Raw genomic sequence first — 23426 nt, forward strand, 5'->3', positions numbered from 1 at the left:
TGGTTGCTGGCTGGCTGCAACCATTAAGGTGACCTTGGGGAGTGCGAATGACAGCCTGTCACAAGAAGGGGGGGATTGTTGTGCAATGGGGGCTTGTTGTTTTCCATTTTCTTTTCACAGAGCTTGCAGGAGGAGGTTGGTTCTCTTACATACATACACACACACACACACACACACCACACACACACACACACACTTCTCCTTCCCCCTTCCTTCCCCCTTTTCTCCCCTCCTCCCCCTCCCCTTCTCCATCTTTCCTGTTGGTGTTCTGAGGTTCCTGTTCCTCAGGCCAGGACAGGGCTCAGCAGACAGGGATGGTGTTGAACTTCACCTGGAAGGCTTTATTTTCTTATTGCAATATTTCTTTTTCTAAGTGGAAATCTTGTGACCATTTCTAAACTATGAGGAAAGAGAAAGATTGTGAAGGAGAAAAATGCAGTCAGTTCCTTCACAGATGTAAACCTACTTCTACCGTTAGCATTTGATATTTTTATTTTCATCCTTTTCCCTGCCTTTCTAACGTTGTAACAAAATGTCAACAAGGTGTGGGGGCCATTGCTTGCAAACCAAGCACTCAGGGGGCAGGAAGATCACCCTAAGTTTGAGGCTAGCTTGACTTATACTTAGGCCAGAGCTTCAGAGTGAGAGCCCATCTCAAAAACAACTCCAAATGCTAAAAATATTTTGTAATTTTGTAATTATCTCTTTAAAATAATATATATAATAAAATCAATATAATCAAATGTCATTTTATTTATTAATTAATTTATTTTTTTTAGATTTATTTATTTCTTATGTATACAACATTCTGCCTCTATGTATGCCCACAGGCCAGAGGAGGGCACTAGATCTCAGTACAGATGGTTGTGAGCCACCATGTGGTTGCTGGGAATTGAACTCAGGACCTCTGGAAGAGCAGCAGCTAGTGCTCTTAACCTCTGAGCCATCTCACCAGCCCATTAATTTATTTTTAACTATTATTTTTATTTTATGTGCTTTGGTGTTTTACCTGCACATATGTCTGCATGAGGGTGTCAGATCTTGGAGTTGCCGACAGTTGTGAGCTGCCATGTGGGTGCCTGGAATTGAACCTGGGTCCTCTGGACAGGCGGTCAGTGCCCTTAACCACTGAGCCATCCATCTCTCCAGCCCCCAAATGTCATTTTAGAATGCGTTCTTATTGCAGTTAGAATTTCATCGCGTGGAGGTGTCACGTTTTATTTAGATAGTATGTTGTACTTGCGTGTTTACATTGCTTCTGGTTTATTGATATTATAAGAATACTATGTGGAATATACTTAAATATTCAGTCTAAGAATAAGATTTTATTCTTCTAACAAATAGGCAAGACTATAAAAAAGTATGTAATATATATTTCAAGTTGTCTTCAGAATTGTTAGGCACAGTGATTTCTGCCTCCCTCAAGTCTTTCTCAGTGTTGAGGAGTCCAGTCTTTACAACTTATCTTGCCAATGTGATAGTCCAAAAAATGAATTTCTTCTTATATTTTATTTATAATTTCTTGGGTGGTTGGTGAATTATAGGTAAATCTTAGGTATTTTTACATAGGTAATAATTATCTCTGAATATTTTTTAAAAGACAAGAGTTGAATTTTTAAAAGACAAAAGTTAAATCTCTCAATCCTTTTCTTGGGGGCAGTCAGGTACCAGACAAGGTCCCTGTGCATGTGAGGTAAGCATCCAGCTACTGAGCTATTCCCAGCATCTTACTCTCATTTAAATCAGGGTTCCATCAAGTTGCTCAGGATGGCCTTTAGTTTGCTTGATACCCAGGCTGATCTTGAACTTGCAATTCTCCTGACTAAGTCTCCTGAGCAGCTGGAGCTACAGGCTCATATGACCAGGCTTGGCCTCTTCTCCCATTTCACAGAGCATTTTAAGGCAAGGTCAAGACTAAGATTCCTCCGTGGAGACATCAGCCTGCAACTCTGACTGATTTAAAAAAAAGGGGGGGGGGGGCTGTACTGTCATTTTCCGTGTCTGCCATCAAGCAAGAGAGTTACACCACAGGGAGAAGCCGAAGATAAAAGTGTCCTGCCCTCTGCTGGGGCAGCCCCCACAATGCCTCTGGAAGCTTCTGCCCAGCTCCTGCCTGTCTCATAGCTTCCTACCCGGCATGCTGCCTTCTAATCCTATCTCACCACATTCCTTCCTTTCCACTGATGAGCACGTAGGGCCTTCCAGTTGCCCGGGGTCCTTTCTTCCTTCTTGCTTCCTTCCTCTTTCCCTCCCTCCTCTCCCCCCTCCCTCCCCCCCTCCTCCTTTTCTTCAAGACAGGGTCTCCTCACTATGTGACTCTGGCTGTCTTGGAACTCATTAGCCTTGAACTCACAGAGATCTGCCTCCCTCCAGGGGACAGGAAAGTCACAGGGTAAACAGACTGCATCTTCCTGGAACATCTCTTTTACACAAATACTTGAAGATAAATAAGGATGTCACATGATGATTAACACGATAATATTTAGGGGCTTGTTATGCCTCTTAGATGTAGATAATTTTTTGTTTGTTTGTTTGAGACAGGATTTCTCTGTGTAGCCCTGGCTGTCCTGGAACTTTCTCTATAGACCAAGCTGGTCTTGAACTCAGCGATTCGTCCAGCTCTGCCTCCCGAGTGCTGGGATTAAAGGTGCACACCGCTACTGCCCATTGATGTAGATAATCTTATGGAGAGCTCTGTCTTGAATTTCCTACCAGACCCTATTCACCATACTCAAATCTTACTTGCAATTATATCTGTGTAAATGCAGCGTCTAAAGAGGCCAGAAAAGGGCATCAAATCCCCTGGCCCTACAGGAAGTGGTGAGCCACTCTACATGGGGACTGGAAACTAAACTTGGGTCCTTTGAATGAGCAGGAAGTGCTTTGAACTGCTGAGTCATCTCATCAGTCACCATACTTAAATTTGAAAATGTCACAAAGATTGCCTAGCATGATGTGTCTACAGGGTGTTTGCATAAAATTTGAATACATAGTGTGAGAGTTTTCGGGAAATTCCTTTGTCCTGAGCTTAAGTTACTCAGCAGCAGAAACACACACGCCGTTAGAGACCCACAGAAGTAGGAAAATATAAGCAGCGTGAATCGTGAATCATGCCCACTTATTATCCAACATCATCTGCTTGCCTCTTCTTCCACGTGTGTGTGTGTCGGTGTGCATCACACTTTCTTAGTGCTCACACATCAAGTCTGCATACCCCGCCCCCAAATTCCTGCCAAGCAGCTTCTGTTTACCTAAAGTCCTTAGTCTCTGTTCCCTCTCATGATTTATGCTCATAGGTGGCTGGGCCTGCGGTCCCAGCTATGCAATGACATGTTTATTTACAAATAGATTCAAGCAGATTTGTGAAAGTTAGATTTCACAAGGCTGTATGCTTGTATAAAAAAAAAAAAGAGAAATAAACCATCGCACAAATACACTGCGGTTCAGGGGAGCAGGAAGCTTACCTATCGATGGCTGTGACCAGATGTGGCCAGGGAGCTAAGCCTGCAGGAATTAGGCAAAGTCTTTATCCGCCCAGGAAGCTCTGTCAAGTCATACCTTGAAATCACTTTGACCAACCAATCTTGATCCTCCAAAGCAAGCAAGCAAAAAAAAAAAAAAAATCCTGATTGAACTCACAATGTTTTATTTGGTGTCATCTTTCTCTAGGCACAAGGGGAGGGCCCCATGGAACCCCAGAACATCACATGGGTGTCAGAGTTTATTCTGTTAGGGTTCTCACAGACTCAAGAACTACAAAAACTCCTGTTCGTGGTTTTCCTGTTTGTCTACGTCACCACCGTGGTAGGAAACCTCCTTATCATGGTCACGGTGACCTTTGACCCCCGGCTGGATATGCCTATGTATTTTCTACTCCGAAACCTGGCTGTCATAGACCTCAGCTATTCCACAGTCACCTCCCCCAAGATGCTGGTGGACTTCTTTCATGAGACCAAGACCATCTCCTACCAGGGCTGCATGGTCCAGATCTTCTTCTTCCACCTCCTGGGCGGTGGGACTGTCTTCTTCCTCTCCGTGATGGCCTATGACCGCTACATAGCCATCTCCCGGCCCCTCCACTATGTCTCCATCATGAACACCAGGCTGTGTGTGGGGCTGGTGGTGGCTGCCTGGGTAGCAGGGTTTGCCCATTCCATTGTCCAGCTGTCTCTGATGCTCCCATTGCCTTTCTGTGGCCCCAATGTCCTGGATAACTTTTACTGTGATGTTCCCCAAGTGCTGAGACTTGCCTGCACAGACACCTCCCTGCTGGAGTTCCTCATGATCTCCAACAGTGGGATGCTGGTCCTCATCTGGTTCCTCCTCCTTCTCATCTCTTACACTGTCATCCTGGTGATGCTGAGGTCTCACTCAGGGCAGGCAAGGAGGAAGGCGGCTTCCACGTGCACCACGCACATCATTGTGGTGTCTATGATCTTCATCCCCTGCATCTATATCTATTCTCGGCCGTTCACTCCCTTTCCCTTGGACAAGGCTGTGTCCATCAGCTACACAGTCTTGACCCCCATGCTCAACCCCATGATCTACACCCTCAGAAACCAGGAGATGCAGGCAGCCATGAAGAGACTAGCAAAACACTTCGTGCTTAGTAAAGGGGATGAAATTTAAATAAACTGGGTCTCAATACCAACTTTCCCCGGACTTGAGTTACACAGGGAGAAAAGCAGATGGAAGTCCTTATACAGAATGACCAGGACTAGGGAGAAAGCCCAGCTGTGAAGTGTTTATCTTGAGAACACAAAGACCTTAATTTGATCCACAGAACTCTCATGCAAAATCCCAGGTGTAGCTGTGCCTGCCTGTAACCCCAGAACTGGAGAGCTGGAGAAGGGGGCATGGGTGCTGGGGATCACTGGAAAATCAACTTTGATAATTTCAAGACCGATGAGATACACTGTGTAAAAAAAAACTCTTGTAGACAGTATCTGAGGAACAATTCCTGAGCTCGCTCTCTGGCCTCCGCATGGGCACACATTCTTGCGTGCACGCACACACGCATGCTGACACACACACACATACCAACAAATCAGATTACAGTAATATATCTTGATGAGCTACTCTTGTATCAGGCACTATTGGATTCTTTCATACTTTTTATTAAAACGTTACAGATAAGAAAGCTAAAGATCTGGCTACTTGGTCAAAGTAAAAGCAACTGAACAATAGAACTTAGTTCCTCCAAGTTGAGAGGCACAGATGTGACCTCCCAGTTGGGATGAGAGCTTTGAGAGGACCTGAGAACATGCGACATTCCCCAGAAAATCTCCTGGTGCCTTCAGTTGCGTCTGACGGGAACAGGTGTTTCTCTCTCTCTTTTTTTTTTCTCTAACCTTCTGGTACCTGGTTTTATCATAACTTTATTTCTGTACATTTATTCACTGTGGCGTATACAACATTTTGCAAAAGTCTCAGCATAAGGTGATGCTAAGTTTAGACCACAATGCAAGAGCTTCCCCCGCTTCCCTCTGGTGCCATCCCCACCAAGACATGGAAGTCACGGGCTCCTCCTGGTTTCTCTGTGCACCATGATGGCAGTTCCGAGTCTGTCACATCTCTGCTTTTTCCTCCCTGTTTTTTTTTTCCTCACACATTTATCCATTTTCATTAGACATTAGACGGTATTTTACTTTTAAATGCATATGTACAAATTTTTGCCTGCATGTAGAAATGTGCCCTACATGCAGCCTGGTGCCCAGAGAGGGCAGAAAAGAGAGCTTCAGGCTATAAGAGGGCTTCAGAGCTCCTGGATTTGGAGTTACAGATGGTAGTTCACCAGAACGTGGGTGCTGGGAATTGAACCTGGATCCTCTGCGAGACACTAAGTGCCCTTAGCCGCTGAGCCATCTCACCAGCCCCTGTGGCAGATCTTGTCTTTTAAGATCAGGAATGGCAAACCCTAAAGCACAATTGCTGCTTTTCTTGGTGCTTTGGGTCCTCAAGGGAGACTCCTGAAAAACAAAAAAAGAACTGTGCTTTGAGACATGCAGAAACTTTTTAACAAGTCCCATTGTTACCCAGGCCCCAGTAGTAATGAACCCAGCCCAGCCTCCTGAGCCCTGGCCAATAGGTTTACCCTGAGGACATTCCCTGTTCCTCTAGGATTCCATACACATAGCCCACATGAGGGATGGCCAAGGAATAGGAAGCTGAAGCCATCCAAAGGACCTCCAAGAAGATGTAAGCCACGCAGTCCCTTGCTGGACTGAAGCACGGTGAGAGGAAAGGGTTTGCTTTCCCGTACACTGGCAGCTGTTAGAAGGGCCGTGCAAACATGCAGCAGAAGGTAAGAATAAGTGAGTAGCAGCACAGGCTTGCCTAGAAGTGAGCGTGAACTGTGGGGGAGACTGAGGTACTTCAGGCATGGCGGCTGTGAAGATAAAAACTGGTGTTCCAGGCTACATGGGGAGCAGCTGAGCTTAGAATCGACCCTGCTGTTGGGAGGGAGGATGCTGAGAGCAAAAGACAGAAAGGATGGGCAAAACCACAGCTCATGTCTCCACAGTCTACAAAGCAAGGTCGCCTAAAACCATTACATGAAACTGGAAGATGTTGTTGGAGCATCATCTAAATCAGAGCTGCTGTTACTGGATTTGCCATCGGTTAAGGAGGTTACAGGAAAAGTGTTCAGCACTGTCCCAGAGATGCTTATGAAGTATGGTTGGAGCCCAGGAAGGTGGAGAATTAGTTCTTGTGGGAGATGCAAGAAAAGGAGCCAGAGAGAGGTGTGTCTGGGTTTCTAGGTTAGATTCCTAACAAAAGTTATTTAAGGAAGCAGGAGCTCTTACCAAAGATTCAGGTTTAGTTGAGTGGATGGTGTACGTAGAAACTGTGAATTCCTCAGATAGCTGTTGGTTCTTGGGTGACAGGGACACTGATTACAGAGGTGTGGGATATGGAGGTGACCTTTCCAGCCTCACGTGGAATGCTGGGGGAGTTGCACGCAGTGTGCAGAGTTTTATTCTCTGCGGTTTCTGTGTGCAGGATTTTGTGCAGCTTCTCAAAGTCAGAGCTTTATGCTGTGGGCACGAGGTGGCCATTCAGTATATGACAAGGAAGGAGCATGGCCGCATCCCCTTTCAGAACGGCCTCCCAGGCTGCGGTGTGAACGGAGACAGGAGCGGAGAGCACACGGACGTAGAGACTGGGAAGAGACATGACGGGATCCAGCAGCTCATAGATTGCAACAGGCTGAGGGGGAAGCATGGGGGAGACAGAGACAGGATGGGACGGTGGGGAGACCCCTTGCCCTCACCTGTCAGTCTTCTATCCATTGGGCTTTCCATTTCTACGTCACGTGTTTCCCTAACCCGGCGTTTCCTTTTCCCTCTTAACCTGTTTTATTTTCCATTCTTTTCCTTGGAATTTTCTTTGGCTTTACCAGCTCCAAGTCTTTCTCATTCAACTCTTTCTCCTTAGATTTGCGGCATGTGATAAAATCAAGCTCCTCCCGGAAGAGCTCTGAGTGTCATCTTCCTCCCTCTCAGGGATTGCCCACCCCTGGCTCCCTTTGCCTGCACGGGTGTCCCGTGGAGCCTTACCTGGTAAGGGAATGGGAAGGAACAGGACTCCAGGTCTCCTGCTGTGTCTAGCGGCCCTGGCATGAAACTGTGCATCTTTGTAACTCTCACCCACCCTGCAACTGTCAGCAGAATCTCATTAAGTATTGCCTGTACCCAGGCTGCATACGGCTGGCAGCAGATCAATTGTGAAATTCAGACCCTTGTGATTGAAGCTTGGGGGAAAAACAATCAACCGTGAAAGAAGCTTTGCAAAAATGTAAACCTGAGTCTAGGGAGGAGAAGGGCTGCCTGGGAAACCTGGGCTGGAGAGCATTGCTCACCAGCGCAAGCACAAGAGTTTCAAAGGTGGCATTCTCTCCTGTCCCACAGAAAAGCCTGTAAAGAAAGCCCCACCCTCTCTTAAAGATTGGAGGACAGATAGCTCAGGCTGGTCTCTTATACCTGTGTAGACAAGGTTGATCAAGAACTCCTGGTCCTCCTGCCTCCACCTCTTGAATGCTATGACTATAGGCTTGCACCACCACGCCTAGCTAGGAAAACCCTTTTCTTTGTATGCATGGACAGACTGAGATCTTAACAAAGTAAGCCTGTTATTCTTGATCAGATCTTAAGGGAGATAAAGACCCATAATTTGCTCCAGAGTGTCTCATTCTGAATGTCTTCCTATCACTCTGTCAAGCATGGAAAGGCAGGTCCCAGGATCTTGCGGATGGCTTTAAGAGATCTCATGGAGGATTCAGGAGTCTGAGGCCTGCTTGGGCTACACAGTGACACCCTGTCCTGAACAGACAGACAGGTAAACAAAATCCCTATCTCATGAATGTGCACTGCAGCAGCTCCTCACCAACTCCACAGAGCCGAGCTGGCAAGTGATGTCGTGGTCTTCACATGAGGTGCCATCCTAGGGACCTGAACAATTCTGATACTGAAAAGGGCAGGGAGACATTCAGGCATCCATATCACCGTCCATTTCCTTTAAGCGCATGGAGAAGACACTATGGACCAGACCAACCTCACATGGGTGTCAGAATTCATCTTGACGGGGTTCTCACAGACTCATGAACTTCAGTTCTTCCTGTTTCTGGTGTTCTTGTTTGTTTATAGCACGACTGTGGTGGGAAATCTCCTCATCATAGTCACTGTGACCTCGGATGCCAGGCTCCACACACCTATGTACTTCCTGCTCCGCAATCTGGCGGTCATAGACCTCTGCTTCTCCTCAGTCACCTGCCCAAAGATGCTGGTGGACTTCTTTCATGAGACCAAGACCATCTCCTACCAGGGCTGCATGGTCCAGATCTTCTTCTTCCACTTTTTGGGTGGGGGGACTGTCTTCTTCCTCTCCGTGATGGCCTATGACCGCTACATAGCCATCTCCCGGCCCCTCCACTATGTCTCCATCATGAACACCAGGCTGTGCGTGGGGCTGGTGGTGGCTGCCTGGATAGGCGGCTTTGCCCATTCCATTGTCCAGCTGTCTCTGATGCTTCCACTGCCCTTCTGTGGCCCCAATGTCCTGGATAACTTCTTCTGTGATGTCCCCCAAGTGCTGAGACTCGCCTGCACAGACACTCCCTGCTGGAGTTCCTCATGATCTCCAACAGTGGGATGCTGGTCCTCATCTGGTTCCTCCTCCTTCTCATCTCTTACACTGTCATCCTGGTGATGCTGAGGTCTCACTCAGGGCAGGCAAGGAGGAAGGCGGCTTCCACGTGCACCACGCACATCATCGTGGTGTCTATGATCTTCATCCCCTGCATCTATATCTATTCTCGGCCGTTCACTCCCTTTCCCTTGGACAAGGCTGTGTCCATAAGCTACACAGTCTTGACCCCCATGCTCAACCCCATGATCTACACCCTCAGAAACCAGGAGATGCAGGCAGCCATGAAGAAATTAGCAAAGAACCTAACAATTTGCAACCGGGATAAATTATAGACAATAGTTTCCCTCCAGCCTGGCTCTGTAGCTGTTCAGTTCCAAAGAAACATACAGAGGCTTAATTATAAACTGCTTGGCCTATTAGCTTAGACTTATTCTTAACTAGCTCTTAAAATTGTATTATATTAATCCATAATTCTTGTTTATGTTTAGCCACATGGCTTGGTACCTATTCTCAGTAAAGCATTCTCATTTTGCTTCCTCTGTGTCTGGCTGGTGACTTTATCTCTGCCTTTCCTGTTTCCAGAATTCTCCTAGTCTGGTTGCTCCACTTATACTTCCAGCCTGGCTACTGGCCAATCAGCATTTTATTAAACCAATGTCAGTGAGAAATCTTTAGAGTGTACAAGAGCATTATCCCACAGCAGCGAATGTTAAACCCGATGACTTTAAATGGCAAATTTTTTTGATCTTGCATGATCCCGGGTAAATGCAAAGGAAAGCCCTCACAAAATTCAAGTTGGGTTTCACTAATAGTTCTTGATAGCCCACTCCTGTAACAGGAACTGTGTTAGGGACTCTCACACCTGTGTCTCATCTGTCCTCAGAAACGTGACAGTGGATAGGTTACCATCCTGTTAAACAGTTTTACCAAGAGGGGCACTCAGAACACAGCGACCTGCTCAAAAGTCAAAGCAAGTGTTAGGAGAATGTGGTTCCACTGAGTCTAGCCTCGGGGCCACAGGTGGGGATCCCCACCCTGGAGGGAAAGCCCCTGGGGGCCAAGGGTGCAGAGCATTTCTCTGAAAGCCTCCAAGTGCCTTGAACTGTATCTGGCAAGCAGATATTTCTTCATTCCCCTGCATCCTGGCCTTGCCCTCTCCTCCTGCCTTGTCTCTGTATGTTTTCTCTGTGTCTCCCTGAGGCGCACCATTTTGCAAACCAATGCAGGAGCTTCCCCACTTCCCTCCAGCGCCATCCCAATGAGACATGGAAGTCACGGGCTCCTCCTGGTTTCTCTGTGCACCGTGATGGCAGCTCTGAGTCTGTCCTGTCTCTGTTTCTTCCTCACACTTTTATCCACATTCACAGGCAAAGTTTGGACTAGAGAGGAGAGCGACATGGACTTGTGTGTTCAGTGTCATCTCAGTCAGGTTGTCCCTTCACAATAAAGACTTTTAAATGTCTCATGACACCGTTCACAACCTCCAGTCGCCTCTTCTCCAGGAGCAGGGTCTGTGGTCCCCCAGATGTTTTCTCTGTCACAACCTCCTGATCCACCATGCTGGACAAATCTCCCATCTTCACTCTGTGTGACAACAACTCCCACCCTCAATGTGGTGCTTACTGTGTGATACTTCTGGACCGGAGTGGGGGTGGAGTAAATTGTCCAGAAAACACTGGCCATCTCCTCTGGGATCTGTACCAATGAGATGCCTTTGCTGGCCAACAGCTGACTAAGCTAATGACACCTCAAATAAGGAGGAAACCGCTGTCTCAGATAGAAGACCCAAGGACAAGTACTTTTGAGTTGGTTAATTCAGCAGATCAAAATATGTTATGGCTCCATTGTCTTCCTAGTGATGCCTTACCTTTCCTCTCATGCCGAATGTGGTTGCCAGAGTTCTGGATGTCATATCGTCTCATTTTTTACATATAGCAGGACAAAATAAAAGGGAAAAGCACAAAATGATTCTCTCTCTCTCTCTCTCTCTCTCTCTCTCTCTCTCTCTGTGTGTGTGTGTGTGTGTGTGTGTGTGTGTGTGTGTGTTGGGGGAGAAAATTCCCTAGAACTACCTCAGTAGAATCCTCATAGGGCCCACTTGGCCAGCACTGTGGTCAGCTCAGTCTGTCCAGAAAAGGACAGGGGAATATCTCGCCTTTCTTCCAGGTCAAACCACAGTGTCTTCATGTGGTACCCAAGACAACAGGAGGTGACAGCGTTGTCTTGAATAAAAAGTCCTGACAATGAGAGGGGAATGCTACTGTGGTCAGGGGTCACCAACTCAAACGCCTGGTGAAGCCAACACGTAGCATGGCAAGCTGAGAGGACCAGCGAAACCAAGGTCAGCTGCTGAGAACTCATACAGGCCGAGGGCGGGTCTCCCTCCTGGTCTTCCCCCTGCTACTGCAGAACTCTGAGATGGGAGAGCTAACAGAACATTTTATTTAGAGACAGTAAAAAAAAAAAGCCCAGGTGTAAAGGTGCAACGCATCACTCAGGGGGCTTCTCAAAAAACAACTGACACACCCCCAAGCCCTGGTCACACCCAGCATCCGGGGAGCTTGTGAGTGGTTTGAGTTCAAATTGTAATGCCTAAGCACAGATAATCAGGCAGATGAAGAAGTCTTCCACCATAAAAGACAGGTACTAAAACCCAACAAAATGAGAAACTGGAGAAAGAAGAAGAACTTCAGAAAACCAGTGACAATTCAAGGAAAAGATAGATAGATAGATAGATAGATAGATAGATAGATAGATAGATAGATGATAGATGGACAGATAGATGATAGATAATAGATGTATAGATAGATGTATAGATAGATGTATAGATGTATAGATGTATAGATAGATAGATAGATAGATAGATAGATAGATAGACAGATAGATAGTAGAGGTGTGTGTGTGTGTGTGTGTGTGTGTGTGTGTGTGTGTGTGTGTGTGTGTTTTAAGCTAGGGTCTTTCTACATTGTCCTGGCTTTCCTGGAACTTGCTATGTAGATCAGGTTGGCTTTGAACTCACAGAGATCTTCCTACTTCTGCTTTCCAAGTGCTGAGATTCAAGGTGTGCGACACCATGCCCAATCTTAAAAATGTTTCTAGTTGAACTTTTTACTTTGAAAATTGTACTTGAAGCTGTAAAAACAAGTTAAAGATCTTTTTACTATAAATCTCCCCAACTTCTCCTCGTAGGAACTGTTACTGGGTAAATTTTTGTGTTCTCCCTACATTCACATGCTGAAATGTAATCAACTCCTGGTGGCTTGGGAGATAAGAGATGTCATTCGACAAGATGAGCACACATGTCTCTCCAGTCCAGAGAGAGCACCGATAGACCGAAGAAACAATTGCCCCAGAGTCTGGCTTGGAGAAGCAATGGCTTGATTAGGATGGATTACCCACAGGAGGGAGGGTGACTACGTAACTAGGCTCACCCAGGAATGGGTGACAACTCATGGAATGGAAAGTGAATCCATGTAGGTTCCTATGCAGCTTCTGCCAGAGTCTTCTTCCACAGAACAGTGTCTTGCATGGTATAAAGCCGGGGAACAGCCTTGTGGGTGAATTTTGTCCATGTCCCTAGTCTTCTCTCCTGGTGGACCTGATTCAGTCGGGAAGAAGCTACATGATGCTCTACCTCTTCTTCCAGACATTCCTTCCTGCCCTCCTTGCTCTTCTCTGAGCCTGGGAGGGAGCTATAGAGATGTCTGATTATTTTCTTCCATTTATGGCCATTGCTTGCAAGTCACTCAGGCCATGGAACACGGTGGTAACCGATCAAATGCACTAAGAAAGAGGACCTTTGCTGGACCACGGTGTAATGCAGTAGAATATCAATGCCCCTCGGAAAGAGGCACAGGATGGGGAACTTAAAAACTGTAACACAAATTTGCAAAACAGGATTCGAATGTTGTTTTAGAAAGGTGCAATCAGAGAACAGGGAAAGTGTCTTCAGAATTAGATCGATGGCTTGTGGCATACGTATTTTCCTTAGCTGACCAGGTCAGCTTCTTTTATTCAATGAGCTTCCTCAAATACTGGCTCACCTTCTTCTCACTAAAGGGCATAATTCTGCTTTCTTTGCCCTGAGTCTGGAGGGAGCACTGTCATAGACAGCAAAAGTTTTCATTTCTAAATTCTCTCTCTCTGTGTGTGTGTGTGTATCTGTGTGCGTGTGTGTGCCTGTGCACATGTGCATGAGTACAGGTGCCTACAGAAACAGATGTCAAATTCTCTAGAGCTGGAGTTACAGGTGGTTGTGAGCCACCTGATACAGGTGCTATGAACTTAACTCAGGTCCTCTTTAAGAGCAGTACATATCCTAACCACTGAGCCATCTCTCCAGCCCCCACTGAGGACTTTGTTTTTTGGATCTTAGATGGCAAACTCTACATCAAGGGAATCACAAAAATTCTCAATGTCTTGGTATGTTGAACCACCAAGGATGACTTCCTAAAAAAACATGTTTTGAGACATGCAGAAACTTTTTAACAAGTCCCATTGTTACCCAGGCCCCAGTAGTAATGAACCCAGCCCAGCCTCCTGAGCCCTGTCCAATAGGTTTACCCTGAGGACATTTCCTGTTCCTCTAGGATTCCATACACATAGCCCACATGAGGGATGGCCAAGGAATAGGAAGCTGAAGCCATGCAAAGGACCTCCAAGAAGATGTAAGCCACGCAGTCCCGTGCTGGACTGAAGCACGGTGAGAGGAAAGGGTTTGCTTTCCCGTACACTGGCAGCTGTTAGAAGGGCCTTGCAAACATGCAGCAGAAGGTAAGAATAAGTGAGTAGCAGCACAGGCTTGCCTAGAAGTGAGCGTGAACTGTGGGGGAGACTGAGGTACTTCAGGCATGGCGGCTGTGAAGATAAAAACAGGTGTTCCAGGCTACACGGGGAGCAGCTGAGCTTAGAATCGACCCTGCTGTTGGGAGGGAGGATGCTGAGAGCAAAAGACAGAAAGAATGGGCAAAACCACAGCTCATGTCTCCACAGTCTACAAAGCAAGGTCGCCTAAAAGCATTACATGAAACTGGAAGATGTTGTTGGAGCATCTTCTAAATCAGAGTTGTTGTCATGGATGCTGTCACTGGATTTGCCATTGGTTAAGGAGGTCACAGGAAAAGTGTTCAGCGCTGTCCCAGAGATGCTTATGAAGTATGGTTGGAGCCCAGGAAGGTGGAGAATTAGTTCTTGTGGGAGATGCAGGAAAGGAGCCAGAGAGAGGTGTGTCTGGGTTTCTAGGTTGGATTCCTAACAAAAGTTATTTAAGGAAGCAGGAGCTCTTACCGAAGATTCAGGTTTAGTTGAGTGGATGGTGTATGTAGGAACTGTGAATTCCTCAGATAGCTGTTGGTTCTTGGGTGACAGGGACACTGATTACAGAGGTGTGGGATATGGAGGTGATCTTTCCAGCCTCACGTGGAATGCTGGGGGAGTTGCACGCAGTGTGCAGAGTTTTATTCTCTGCGGTTTCTGTGTGCAGGATTTTGTGCAGCTTCTCAAAGTCAGAGCTTTAAGCTGTGGGCACGAGGTGGCCATTCAGTATATGACAAGGAAGGAGTATGGCCTCATACCCTTTCAGAACGGCCTCCCAGGCTGGGGTGTGAACGGAGACAGGAGTGGAAAGCACACGGACGTGGAGAATGGGAAGAGACATGATGAGATCCAGCAGCTCATAGATTGCAACAGGCTGAGGGGGAAGCATGGGGGAGACAGAGACAGGATGGGACGGTGGGGAGACCCCTTGCCCTCACTGGGTCACTATATCTGTCCCCCTTATCCTTCCAGCTCTTGTTTGCTCTGCAGCCCTAACAATTCCAGTTTCTTTTTTCACCTACTCTACTACCTCATTTCCTTTTCACCATCTCCCTTCTCTTTATCTGTCTCCATTTCTATTATTCAGCAACTTCCTTTCTCTCTAGCCTATAATTTTATGACTGCTAAATTCAGTGTGCTTCCAGAAGAGCTCTCTGAGCCCCATTCCAGCAGGGGTCACCATCTATGTCTTAATTTCATAAGCCCCTCCACCCCTCTCACTCTTGCCTGCATATTTGCCCCATGGAACCTCACCAAATGAAGAGGCTTCTGTGCCGAGGAGTGGGAAGTAGCTTGATGGCCCTGGGTTCCAACTGTGTCCAGTGATTTCTCTGCGCGTGTACTGCCTAGTTTTATGTCAACCTGACACAAGCTTGTGTCATCTGAAAAGAGGGAACCTCAAGTGAGAAAATGCCTTCATAAGATCTGGCTGCAGGACATTTTCTTAATTAGTGATTGCTGAACAAGGGTCCAGACCCTTGTGTGTGGTGCCATTCCTGGGCTGCTGGTCCTAGACTCTAGAAGGAAATGGACTGAGCAAGCCATGGGGAGCACCCAGCAAGGACCACTTCTCCATGGCCCTAGCATCTGCTCCTGCCTCCAGGTTCCTGCCCTGCTTGAGTTTCTGCTGTCACTGCTTTTGATGATGAACTGTAGTAAGGAACTGTGAATGAAATAAACCCTTTCCTCCCCAAGTTGCTTTTGGTTGCTGTGGTCCATCACAGCAGGAAACTACACACACTGTAACTATTTGTTCACCCTGACCCCATCCACAGCTCCACGGTAAGTGCTTTCTATTATCAGGTCCTGGGCAATGCTGGGGACAGAGAAATTTGTAAGCCAATCCCTGTCACTGAGGTGAGGAGGAAGCACTAGCAACTGAAGGCTCCATTAGCACTGATGTGTTAAATGTATCAGGATTGATACAAACAAGTGAGGGGGGCGGGGGTCTGGGAGGATGAAGGGACCAGGACACTGAGCTGTATACGGTCTGCTATTCCAGGCATGGCTCCAGGGATTTCATGTGCCTTTCTGTCTATTCCACAGAAAACGAGAAAAGGAAACTAATGTTGTCGTTGTTCCCTCTTCACTGGTGTGCCAGGTGGGATCCTAATAAAACAAGTCACCCATCTCAAGGAAAATGAAAGCTGAAGCTCACCTGAGAGCATCTTGCTAAGTGTCTTCCCCCTGCTATGCAGATTTGGACAGGCAGGTCATAGACTCTACTGCTATGCAGATTTGGACAGGCAGGTCATAGACTACTGCTATGCAGATTTGGACAGGCAGGTCATAGACTACTGCTATGCAGATTTGGACAGGCAGGTCATAGACTCTACTGCTATGCAGATTTGGACAGGCAGGTCATAGACTCTACCGCATGGCTTTAAGGTAGTTCATGAGCTTGGCGTGGTACTGCACAACTGTAATCTTAGTGTTGGAGAGGCTGAGATTGGAAGGAGCTGGAGTTACATGGCAGTCTGAGATACACAGTGACACCTTGTCCCAGGGAACCAAGCGAACAAATGCAAAACTGAAACACCATTTCCCGGATGTGTGTAGCGACACTCACAGACTTTTCAGAGACAAGCCAGCAGGTGGTATCCTGGTTGTCACTTGAGGGCATGCACCATATGGACATAACAGCTCAGACTGGGCTCCTGTGTACTAAAAAAGGCAAAGGGTCACTTCATGCATCTGTATCTGTCAGCCATTCCCTTTGAGTGTACGCGCAAGACACCATGGAACCAGGGAACCTCACATGGGTGTCAGAGTTCATCTTCCTGGGACTCTCACAGACTCATGAACTTCAGTTCTTCCTGTTTCTGGTGTTCTTGTTTGTCTACAGCACAACTGTAATGGGAAATCTCCTCATCATAGTCACGGTGACCTCGGATGCCAGGCTCCACACACCTATGTACTTCCTGCTCCGCAATCTGGCGGTCATAGACCTCTGCTTCTCCTCAGTCACTGCCCCCAAGATGCTGATGGACTTCCTCTCTGAAAAGAAGACCATCTCCTACCAAGGCTGCATGACCCAGGTCTTCTTCTTCCACTTCCTGGGCGGGGCCATGGTCTTCTTCCTCTCAGTGATGGCCTATGATCGCCTTGTGGCTATCTCCCGACCCCTCCACTATGTCACCATCATGAACACCCAGCACTGTATGGTACTGGTGGTTACTGCCTGGATAGGGGGCTTTGTCCATTCCATTGTCCAGCTGTCTCTGATGCTCCCATTGCCCTTCTGTGGCCCCAATGTGCTGGATAACTTCTATTGTGATGTCCCCCAAGTGCTGAGACTCGCCTGCACAGACACGTCCCTCCTAGAGCTCCTCATGATCTCCAACAGTGGGATGCTGGATGTCATCTGGTTCCTTCTGCTTCTGATCTCCTACTTGGTCATCCTGGTGATGCTGAGGTCCCACTCAGGAGAGGCGAGGAGGAAAGTGGCTTCCACCTGCACCACCCACATCATTGTTGTGTCTATGATCTTCATTCCAAGCATTTACCTGTATGCCCGGCCCTTCACTCCCTTCCCCATGGACAAGGCTGTGTCTGTCAGTCACACGGTCATGACTCCCATGCTCAACCCCATGATCTATACCCTCAGGAACCAGGAGATGCAGGCAGCGCTGAAGAAACTTGCGAAGCGCCTTGCAATTTGCAACAGGGAGTGAGATTCAAACATGATGACCTCACATCAGAAATCTCTGCACTTGTGTTATCCCAAGAGAAAGGTGAAGGAAAGTCCTTACCTACAATAAATCAGATTGCCCCAATATTTCTTGATGACCCCCTCACACTCTGTTGCATTCCTTCTTGTAAAACTGACAGTGGCTATAAAGTTACATTAAACGATGCTGGGCCAGCGAGAGGGCTTATCAGGTGAAGGCAATTGCTGAAAAACCTGACCAACCCATAGAATGCAAGGAGAAGGCGGACTCCTGAAAGTTTTCCTCAATCTCTGTATGCACACAGTGGTGTGTATGTGTGTGTGAGCCGCGCGCGCGTGTGTGTGTGTGTGCGTGCAGTAACACACACGAAAATGGTAAAAATATATAATGAAATTTAAAAAGTAAAAATTAAATGATTTCAAATAAGAACATTCAGAGCATAGAGGCAATTCTCTTGGGGTTATGAGTGACTAAGACATATTCTTCTCAATTCCCAGGCGGTCTGCTTCTCTTGAAGACCCTTTTGCCCTTCAGAACTTGGTCAGCAAATATTACCTCATATGAATCTCTGATATTATCAGTGTTTCTTGTGCTTTGGGTCCCCAAGGAAGATCTCTCAGGGAGCATTGCTTTGAGACATACGGAAACTTTTTTTTTTTTTAACAAGTCCCATATTGCTGCTCAGGCCTCGGTAGTAATGAGTCGAGCCCTGCCTCCTGAGCCCTGTCCAATAGGCTTCCTCTGGGATATTCCCTGTTCCTCTAGGGTCCCACACATGTAGCTCACTTGAGGGATGGCCAAGGACTGGAAAGCTGAAGCCTCAGCAAAGAACCTCCAAAAAGATGGAAAGCCATGGACTGCCATGCTGGGTTGAAGTCAAGGTGAGAGAAAGGGGTTTGCTCTCTGGCACACCGGTCAACTGTTGGAAGAACCTTGTGAATGCCTGCCATTGCGTGGGAGTAAATGAATGACAGACCTGAGAACCAATCTAAGTGCCAGGAGAGACTGCTGGGAGCAGAGTCTGCCGGTCCAGCTGGGGTGGATGATGTGACGTGGATATCAGATACCCAGGTGAGAACTGAGAACTGAGAGCGTAGAACTGGCCCTAGGAGTCAGCGGGAGGAGGCTGAAAACCAAACATATTTTTTCAGGGAGATCAGATCCAAATTCTCTGCAGAGCCACACATAGCAAGCTCACATTGTTAACTGCTAATTCACGAAGTTAGCTAACAGCTGACACAATTTCTGAGTCAGAGTAGCTCGGGTTGCTGCTAGGTTTACAATGTTACAGGATTTAAAATGTCGTTAATAGAGGCAGCAGGAAAAATTCTCAGTGCCACGATGGGGTTATAACAGGTGTTTTTTTTTTAAACGGGAATTACTATTAATGATATGGAAATAAATAAGGAGATGGCACCTGCAGAAACTGTACATTCTTCAGACAGCAAAGGGATCCTTAGCGACACGACTGCAAAGGTGAATGGGGTGGCATCTATAGTCTTGTAAGAAATACTGAAAGGGCATCGTGTGTGTGTGTGTGTGTGTAAACATGCTGTTCCAGCCCAGTTCTCTGTACAGAGCGTCGTGCACAGCCTCTACGAGCTGGAGGTTTAAGCTGTGGGCACTAGACAGTCACCAAAGACTGGAATGAGACACCACGGTCACATCCCATCCAGGAAGGTCTCGCCACCCAGAAGGCATCTGTGTGAAACGGGGCCGGGTGTGTAAACACACAGAAGTGAAGGATGAGAAGTGAATGGTCTCCAGAGCTAATAGATGGCAGTCGGCCAGCGAGGAGAGATTAGAAAAGACTGAGACGGAACAGCGGTGCTAGGAGCCCTCACCTGGTCAGTCTCTCAGTCTCTGCCTCCATCTCTGTCTCTCTATGCACCAGCTCGTCTGTGTCCACCCCGTCCACTCTTTCTGCCACTTTCCAATCTTTTTCCTGACCTCTAATTTGTCTCCCTTCTTTGTAATCTTACTTCATCCATTCCCATTTCTTTGCATCCAACTCCTCCCTTTTTCTTAGCTTTTATAACATCTTATAAAACTGACACCCTTTCAGAGGAGCTTCGAGCGTCCCTTCCAACAATGCATAATCTATGTCTTAACACCTGGACCTCTCGATCTCCATCACTATCACCTACACACCTGCCCCGTGGAGCATCACCAAGCAGAAGGCTCCTGTATTGGGGAGGAGAAGCAACTCCATGTCAAATATTCAGTTGTGTCCAGGGGTTCCTCCACAGGAACCCAAGTGTTCTGTAATTATTCACCCACCCTGGAAGCAGCATCAGCTCCTGAATAAATACTGCATATGATTAGGAGGCCTTCTGCTGGGAACAAATGAATTTTGAGATCCAAATCTACTTTATCAGGATCTTGTGACTTGTACAGTAAAAACATAGACACAGAAAAGCCTGCTAATATTTTGTGTGAAAACAAGCACAAAAATCTAAAGACTGGGATGGGAGTGAGAATCACGCTGAGATACCCAGAGGGCGAGGGTTATGGCTTATCTCAGGCACCACTTGGAAGGATTCCAAATGTGCTGTCCTATTCAACCTAAGAGAAAACTCAGGACAGAAAGCCTTTCTTATTCCCAGCTGCACACTCAGAGCTGAGATCCCAAGGAAATAAGTTAGTTACTTCTGGTTAACTCTGGGGGGAAAAAAGGATATCTTAAATTTATCCTAGAGAGCCGGGCGGTGGTGGCGCAGGCCTTTAATCCCAGCACTCGGGAGGCAGAGGCAGGCAGATCTCTGTGAGTTCGAGGCCAGCCTGGTCTACAAGAGCTAGTTCCAGGACAGGAACCAAAAGCTACGGAGAAACCCTGTCTCGAAAAATCAAAAAAAAAAATTTATCCTAGAGGATCTCACTCTAAGGGTCTTTCCATTACTATAGTGATCTTAGGAGAGAAAATTGCATATTCTTCTGGACGGCTTTAAGATAACTCATGAATGTATATTCCAGAACCTACTTGTCAATTTCCCAGAGACAAGGTAGGTGGTGTCATACTCGTCACATGAAGATTTGCATCTTACAAACTTGAAAAACTCAGTCTGAGTCCTTGTATACTGAAAGAGCAAGGAGTTACTTCATGTATTTGTATCTGTCAGCCATTCCCTTTAAGCGTACACACAGGACACCATGGACTCAGGGAACCTCACATGGGTGTCAGAGTTCATCTTCCTGGGGTTCTCAGAGAGCTGTGAGCTTCAGTTCTTCCTGTTTCTGGTGTTCTTGTTCGTCTATAGCACGACTGTGGTGGGAAACCTCCTCATCATAGTCACTGTGACCTCGGATGCCAGGCTCCACACACCTATGTACTTCCTGCTCCGCAATCTCGCTGTCTTAGATCTCTGCTTCTCCTCAGTCACTGCCCCCAAGATGCTGATGGACTTCCTCTCTGAAAAGAAGACCATCTCCTACCGAGGCTGCATGACCCAGGTCTTCTTCTTCCACTTCCTGGGTGGGGCTATGGTCTTCTTCCTTTCAGTGATGGCCTATGATCGCCTTGTGGCTATCTCCCGGCCCCTGCACTATGTCACCATCATGAACACCCAGCACTGTATGGTACTGGTGGTTACTGCATGGATTGTGGGCTTTGTCCATTCCATTGTCCAGCTGTCTCTGATGCTCCCATTGCCCTTCTGTGGCCCCAATGTGCTGGATAACTTCTATTGTGATGTCCCCCAAGTGCTGAGACTCGCCTGCACAGACACATCCCTCCTGGAGCTCCTCATGATCTTCAACAGTGGGATGCTGGATGTCATCTGGTTCCTTCTGCTTCTGATCTCCTACTTGGTCATCCTGGTGATGCTGAGGTCCCACTCAGGAGAGGCGAGGAGGAAAGTGGCTTCCACCTGCACCACCCACATCATTGTTGTGTCTATGATCTTCATTCCAAGCATTTACCTGTATGCCCGGCCCTTCACCCCCTTCCCCATGGACAAGGCTGTGTCTATCAGTCACACGGTCATGACTCCCATGCTCAACCCCATGATCTACACCCTCAGGAACCAGGAGATGCAGGCAGCATTGAAGAGATTAGGGATGCACCTGCTGGTTTGTATAAAAGAGTGACTATTGGTAAGGTCCTTGCTTTGTGGCCTGTCCTTCTCGGAAAAGTACATCCTCTCTGTTCATAGCTTAGTTATGTTTGTGTGGTCTCTCTTTGTAAAGGATCTGCTCTGAAATTTAGTAAATGCTATGGTTTGAGTCTGAACTGTTTCGGACCAGCTGAGCTGTGTGGATACTTGGACCTAAGCTGGTAACGGAGGTAACTGTTTTGGGAGGTTATCGAGCCTTTGAATCTAGGACCTAGCTGTGTGACATGTGTTATTGGTGTAGACCATGAAGACTATATAACAGCCCCACTTCCAGAGCTCTCTGATTCTGCTGCACCAATGCAGTGTTATCAGCTACCTTGGGTTTCTGACACCTCACCGTCCTGTGAACATGGAACAAGCTTCCTCACCCACCACACCGTCCCCCCAAGATTGGACTCTGTGTTCTGAAATTGTGAGCCTATCAAAACCTCTTCTCCTTTAAATTGCTTCAGCCCCAGGGGCCCAACTTAGTTTTTGATGAAAAATGGAAGCACTGTCTTTGTGGTTAAAGTTTGTGACCAAGAATTCTAACACTTCCACAGTGACAAAAAATATTTGCGTGTCCCAGATCAGCCATAATTCTTTGTCCTTACTCTGATTGATGGACACCTCTCTTCTGTGTTGATGGCATCTCCCCTAGAAGAGCATGTCTGTGTATCATCCATCTTCTAAACAGTCCTTTTGCTCTGAGACCAGAGCATGGGGGCTGGGGATACACGATTTGCATTCCTAGTCCTTTTAGGAGCTCTGATCTTTCACATCAAACTAGTGCCCATGAATGTGGATGGTCCCCAACATGTCCTATCTCAACTCTCTTCACCAAACAACACTCTCAATAATGTCACAGAACCGTCAAGATCTAAGAGTGTACGAGAGGACACCGTGAAGACATAGAACCAGGAAGCATTGCTGCTATTGTCACATTGGCATTTTTCTTCTGTCAGTTGAATCATGAGCTGAAGTGACCAGGAGTTCCTCTGTGATATAAAGAAGACACAAAGAGGATGGGGACACAGTGAGGGTGGCTGTGCACCATGCCCGGGTGGTGAAATCCATAAGAAGCGGGATCATGTCTGGTAAGAGTCTGACTACTTGCTCTTGTTTCCCATCCATGCCTGTTTCCAGAGGCAACAGTTTCTTGCAAATTGTGAACAGAATACCCATTAATTTGTTCGATAATTCATTTTTCTGTCATTCTCTTTTACAAATTTGCATTTGGGGCTTGATGCAGTATTTTGATCCGTAGGATACACTGTATTCTATTTGCTTTATAGGATACACCGTGTGCTATTTTGACCCATAGGATACACTGTGTACTATTTGATCCATAGGATGCACTATGTGCTATTTTGATCTATAGGATACACTGTGTACTATTTTGATCTATAGGATACTTGTGTACTATTTTGATCCATAGGATACACCGTGTACTATTTTGATCCATAGGATTCACTGTGTGCTATTTTGACCCATAGGATATACTGTGTGCTGTTTTGACCCATAGGATATACTGTGTGCTATTTTGTTGATTCTTGCTTCATTGATCTCTTTCTAGCTCTTCTTCCTTCTTCCTCCCACTTCCTTCTTTGATGGTCCTCAAAGCCATCTTTACAGTGATCTAGAGCTATTTCTTTTCCAGCTCACTGTGTGCTTTGCTTCCCTTTATCACATACCTATTCTC

General features: G+C 46.8%; 4 protein-coding genes across 4 annotated transcripts; all 4 read left to right on the forward strand.

Annotated features, from left to right (window-relative positions):
- The first annotated feature begins 3687 nt into the window (after positions 1–3687).
- Positions 3688–4629, forward strand: LOC142831856 (olfactory receptor 4D1). The gene has a single exon (XM_075942270.1). It carries the CDS (start codon positions 3688–3690, stop codon positions 4627–4629), a length of 942 nt encoding a protein of 313 aa, XP_075798385.1.
- Positions 4630–8538: 3909 nt separating this feature from the next.
- LOC142831857 (olfactory receptor 4D1-like) lies at positions 8539–9479 on the forward strand. Its single transcript, XM_075942271.1, is given in 2 exon segments — positions 8539–9112; positions 9115–9479. Coding segments are annotated over 2 exon segments (939 nt in total).
- A 7221-nt stretch (positions 9480–16700) lies between these two features.
- On the forward strand, positions 16701–17636 carry LOC142831858 (olfactory receptor 4D2). Its single transcript, XM_075942273.1, has one exon. The coding sequence runs from the start codon at positions 16701–16703 to the stop codon at positions 17634–17636; it is 936 nt and encodes a 311-aa protein (XP_075798388.1).
- A 3147-nt stretch (positions 17637–20783) lies between these two features.
- LOC142831859 (olfactory receptor 4D2-like) lies at positions 20784–21719 on the forward strand. The gene has a single exon (XM_075942274.1). It carries the CDS (start codon positions 20784–20786, stop codon positions 21717–21719), a length of 936 nt encoding a protein of 311 aa, XP_075798389.1.
- Positions 21720–23426: the final 1707 nt, after the last annotated feature.

This window comes from Microtus pennsylvanicus, chromosome 11, assembly GCF_037038515.1.
Source record: "Microtus pennsylvanicus isolate mMicPen1 chromosome 11, mMicPen1.hap1, whole genome shotgun sequence".
In the NCBI taxonomy this organism is placed as follows: Eukaryota; Metazoa; Chordata; class Mammalia; order Rodentia; family Cricetidae; genus Microtus; species Microtus pennsylvanicus.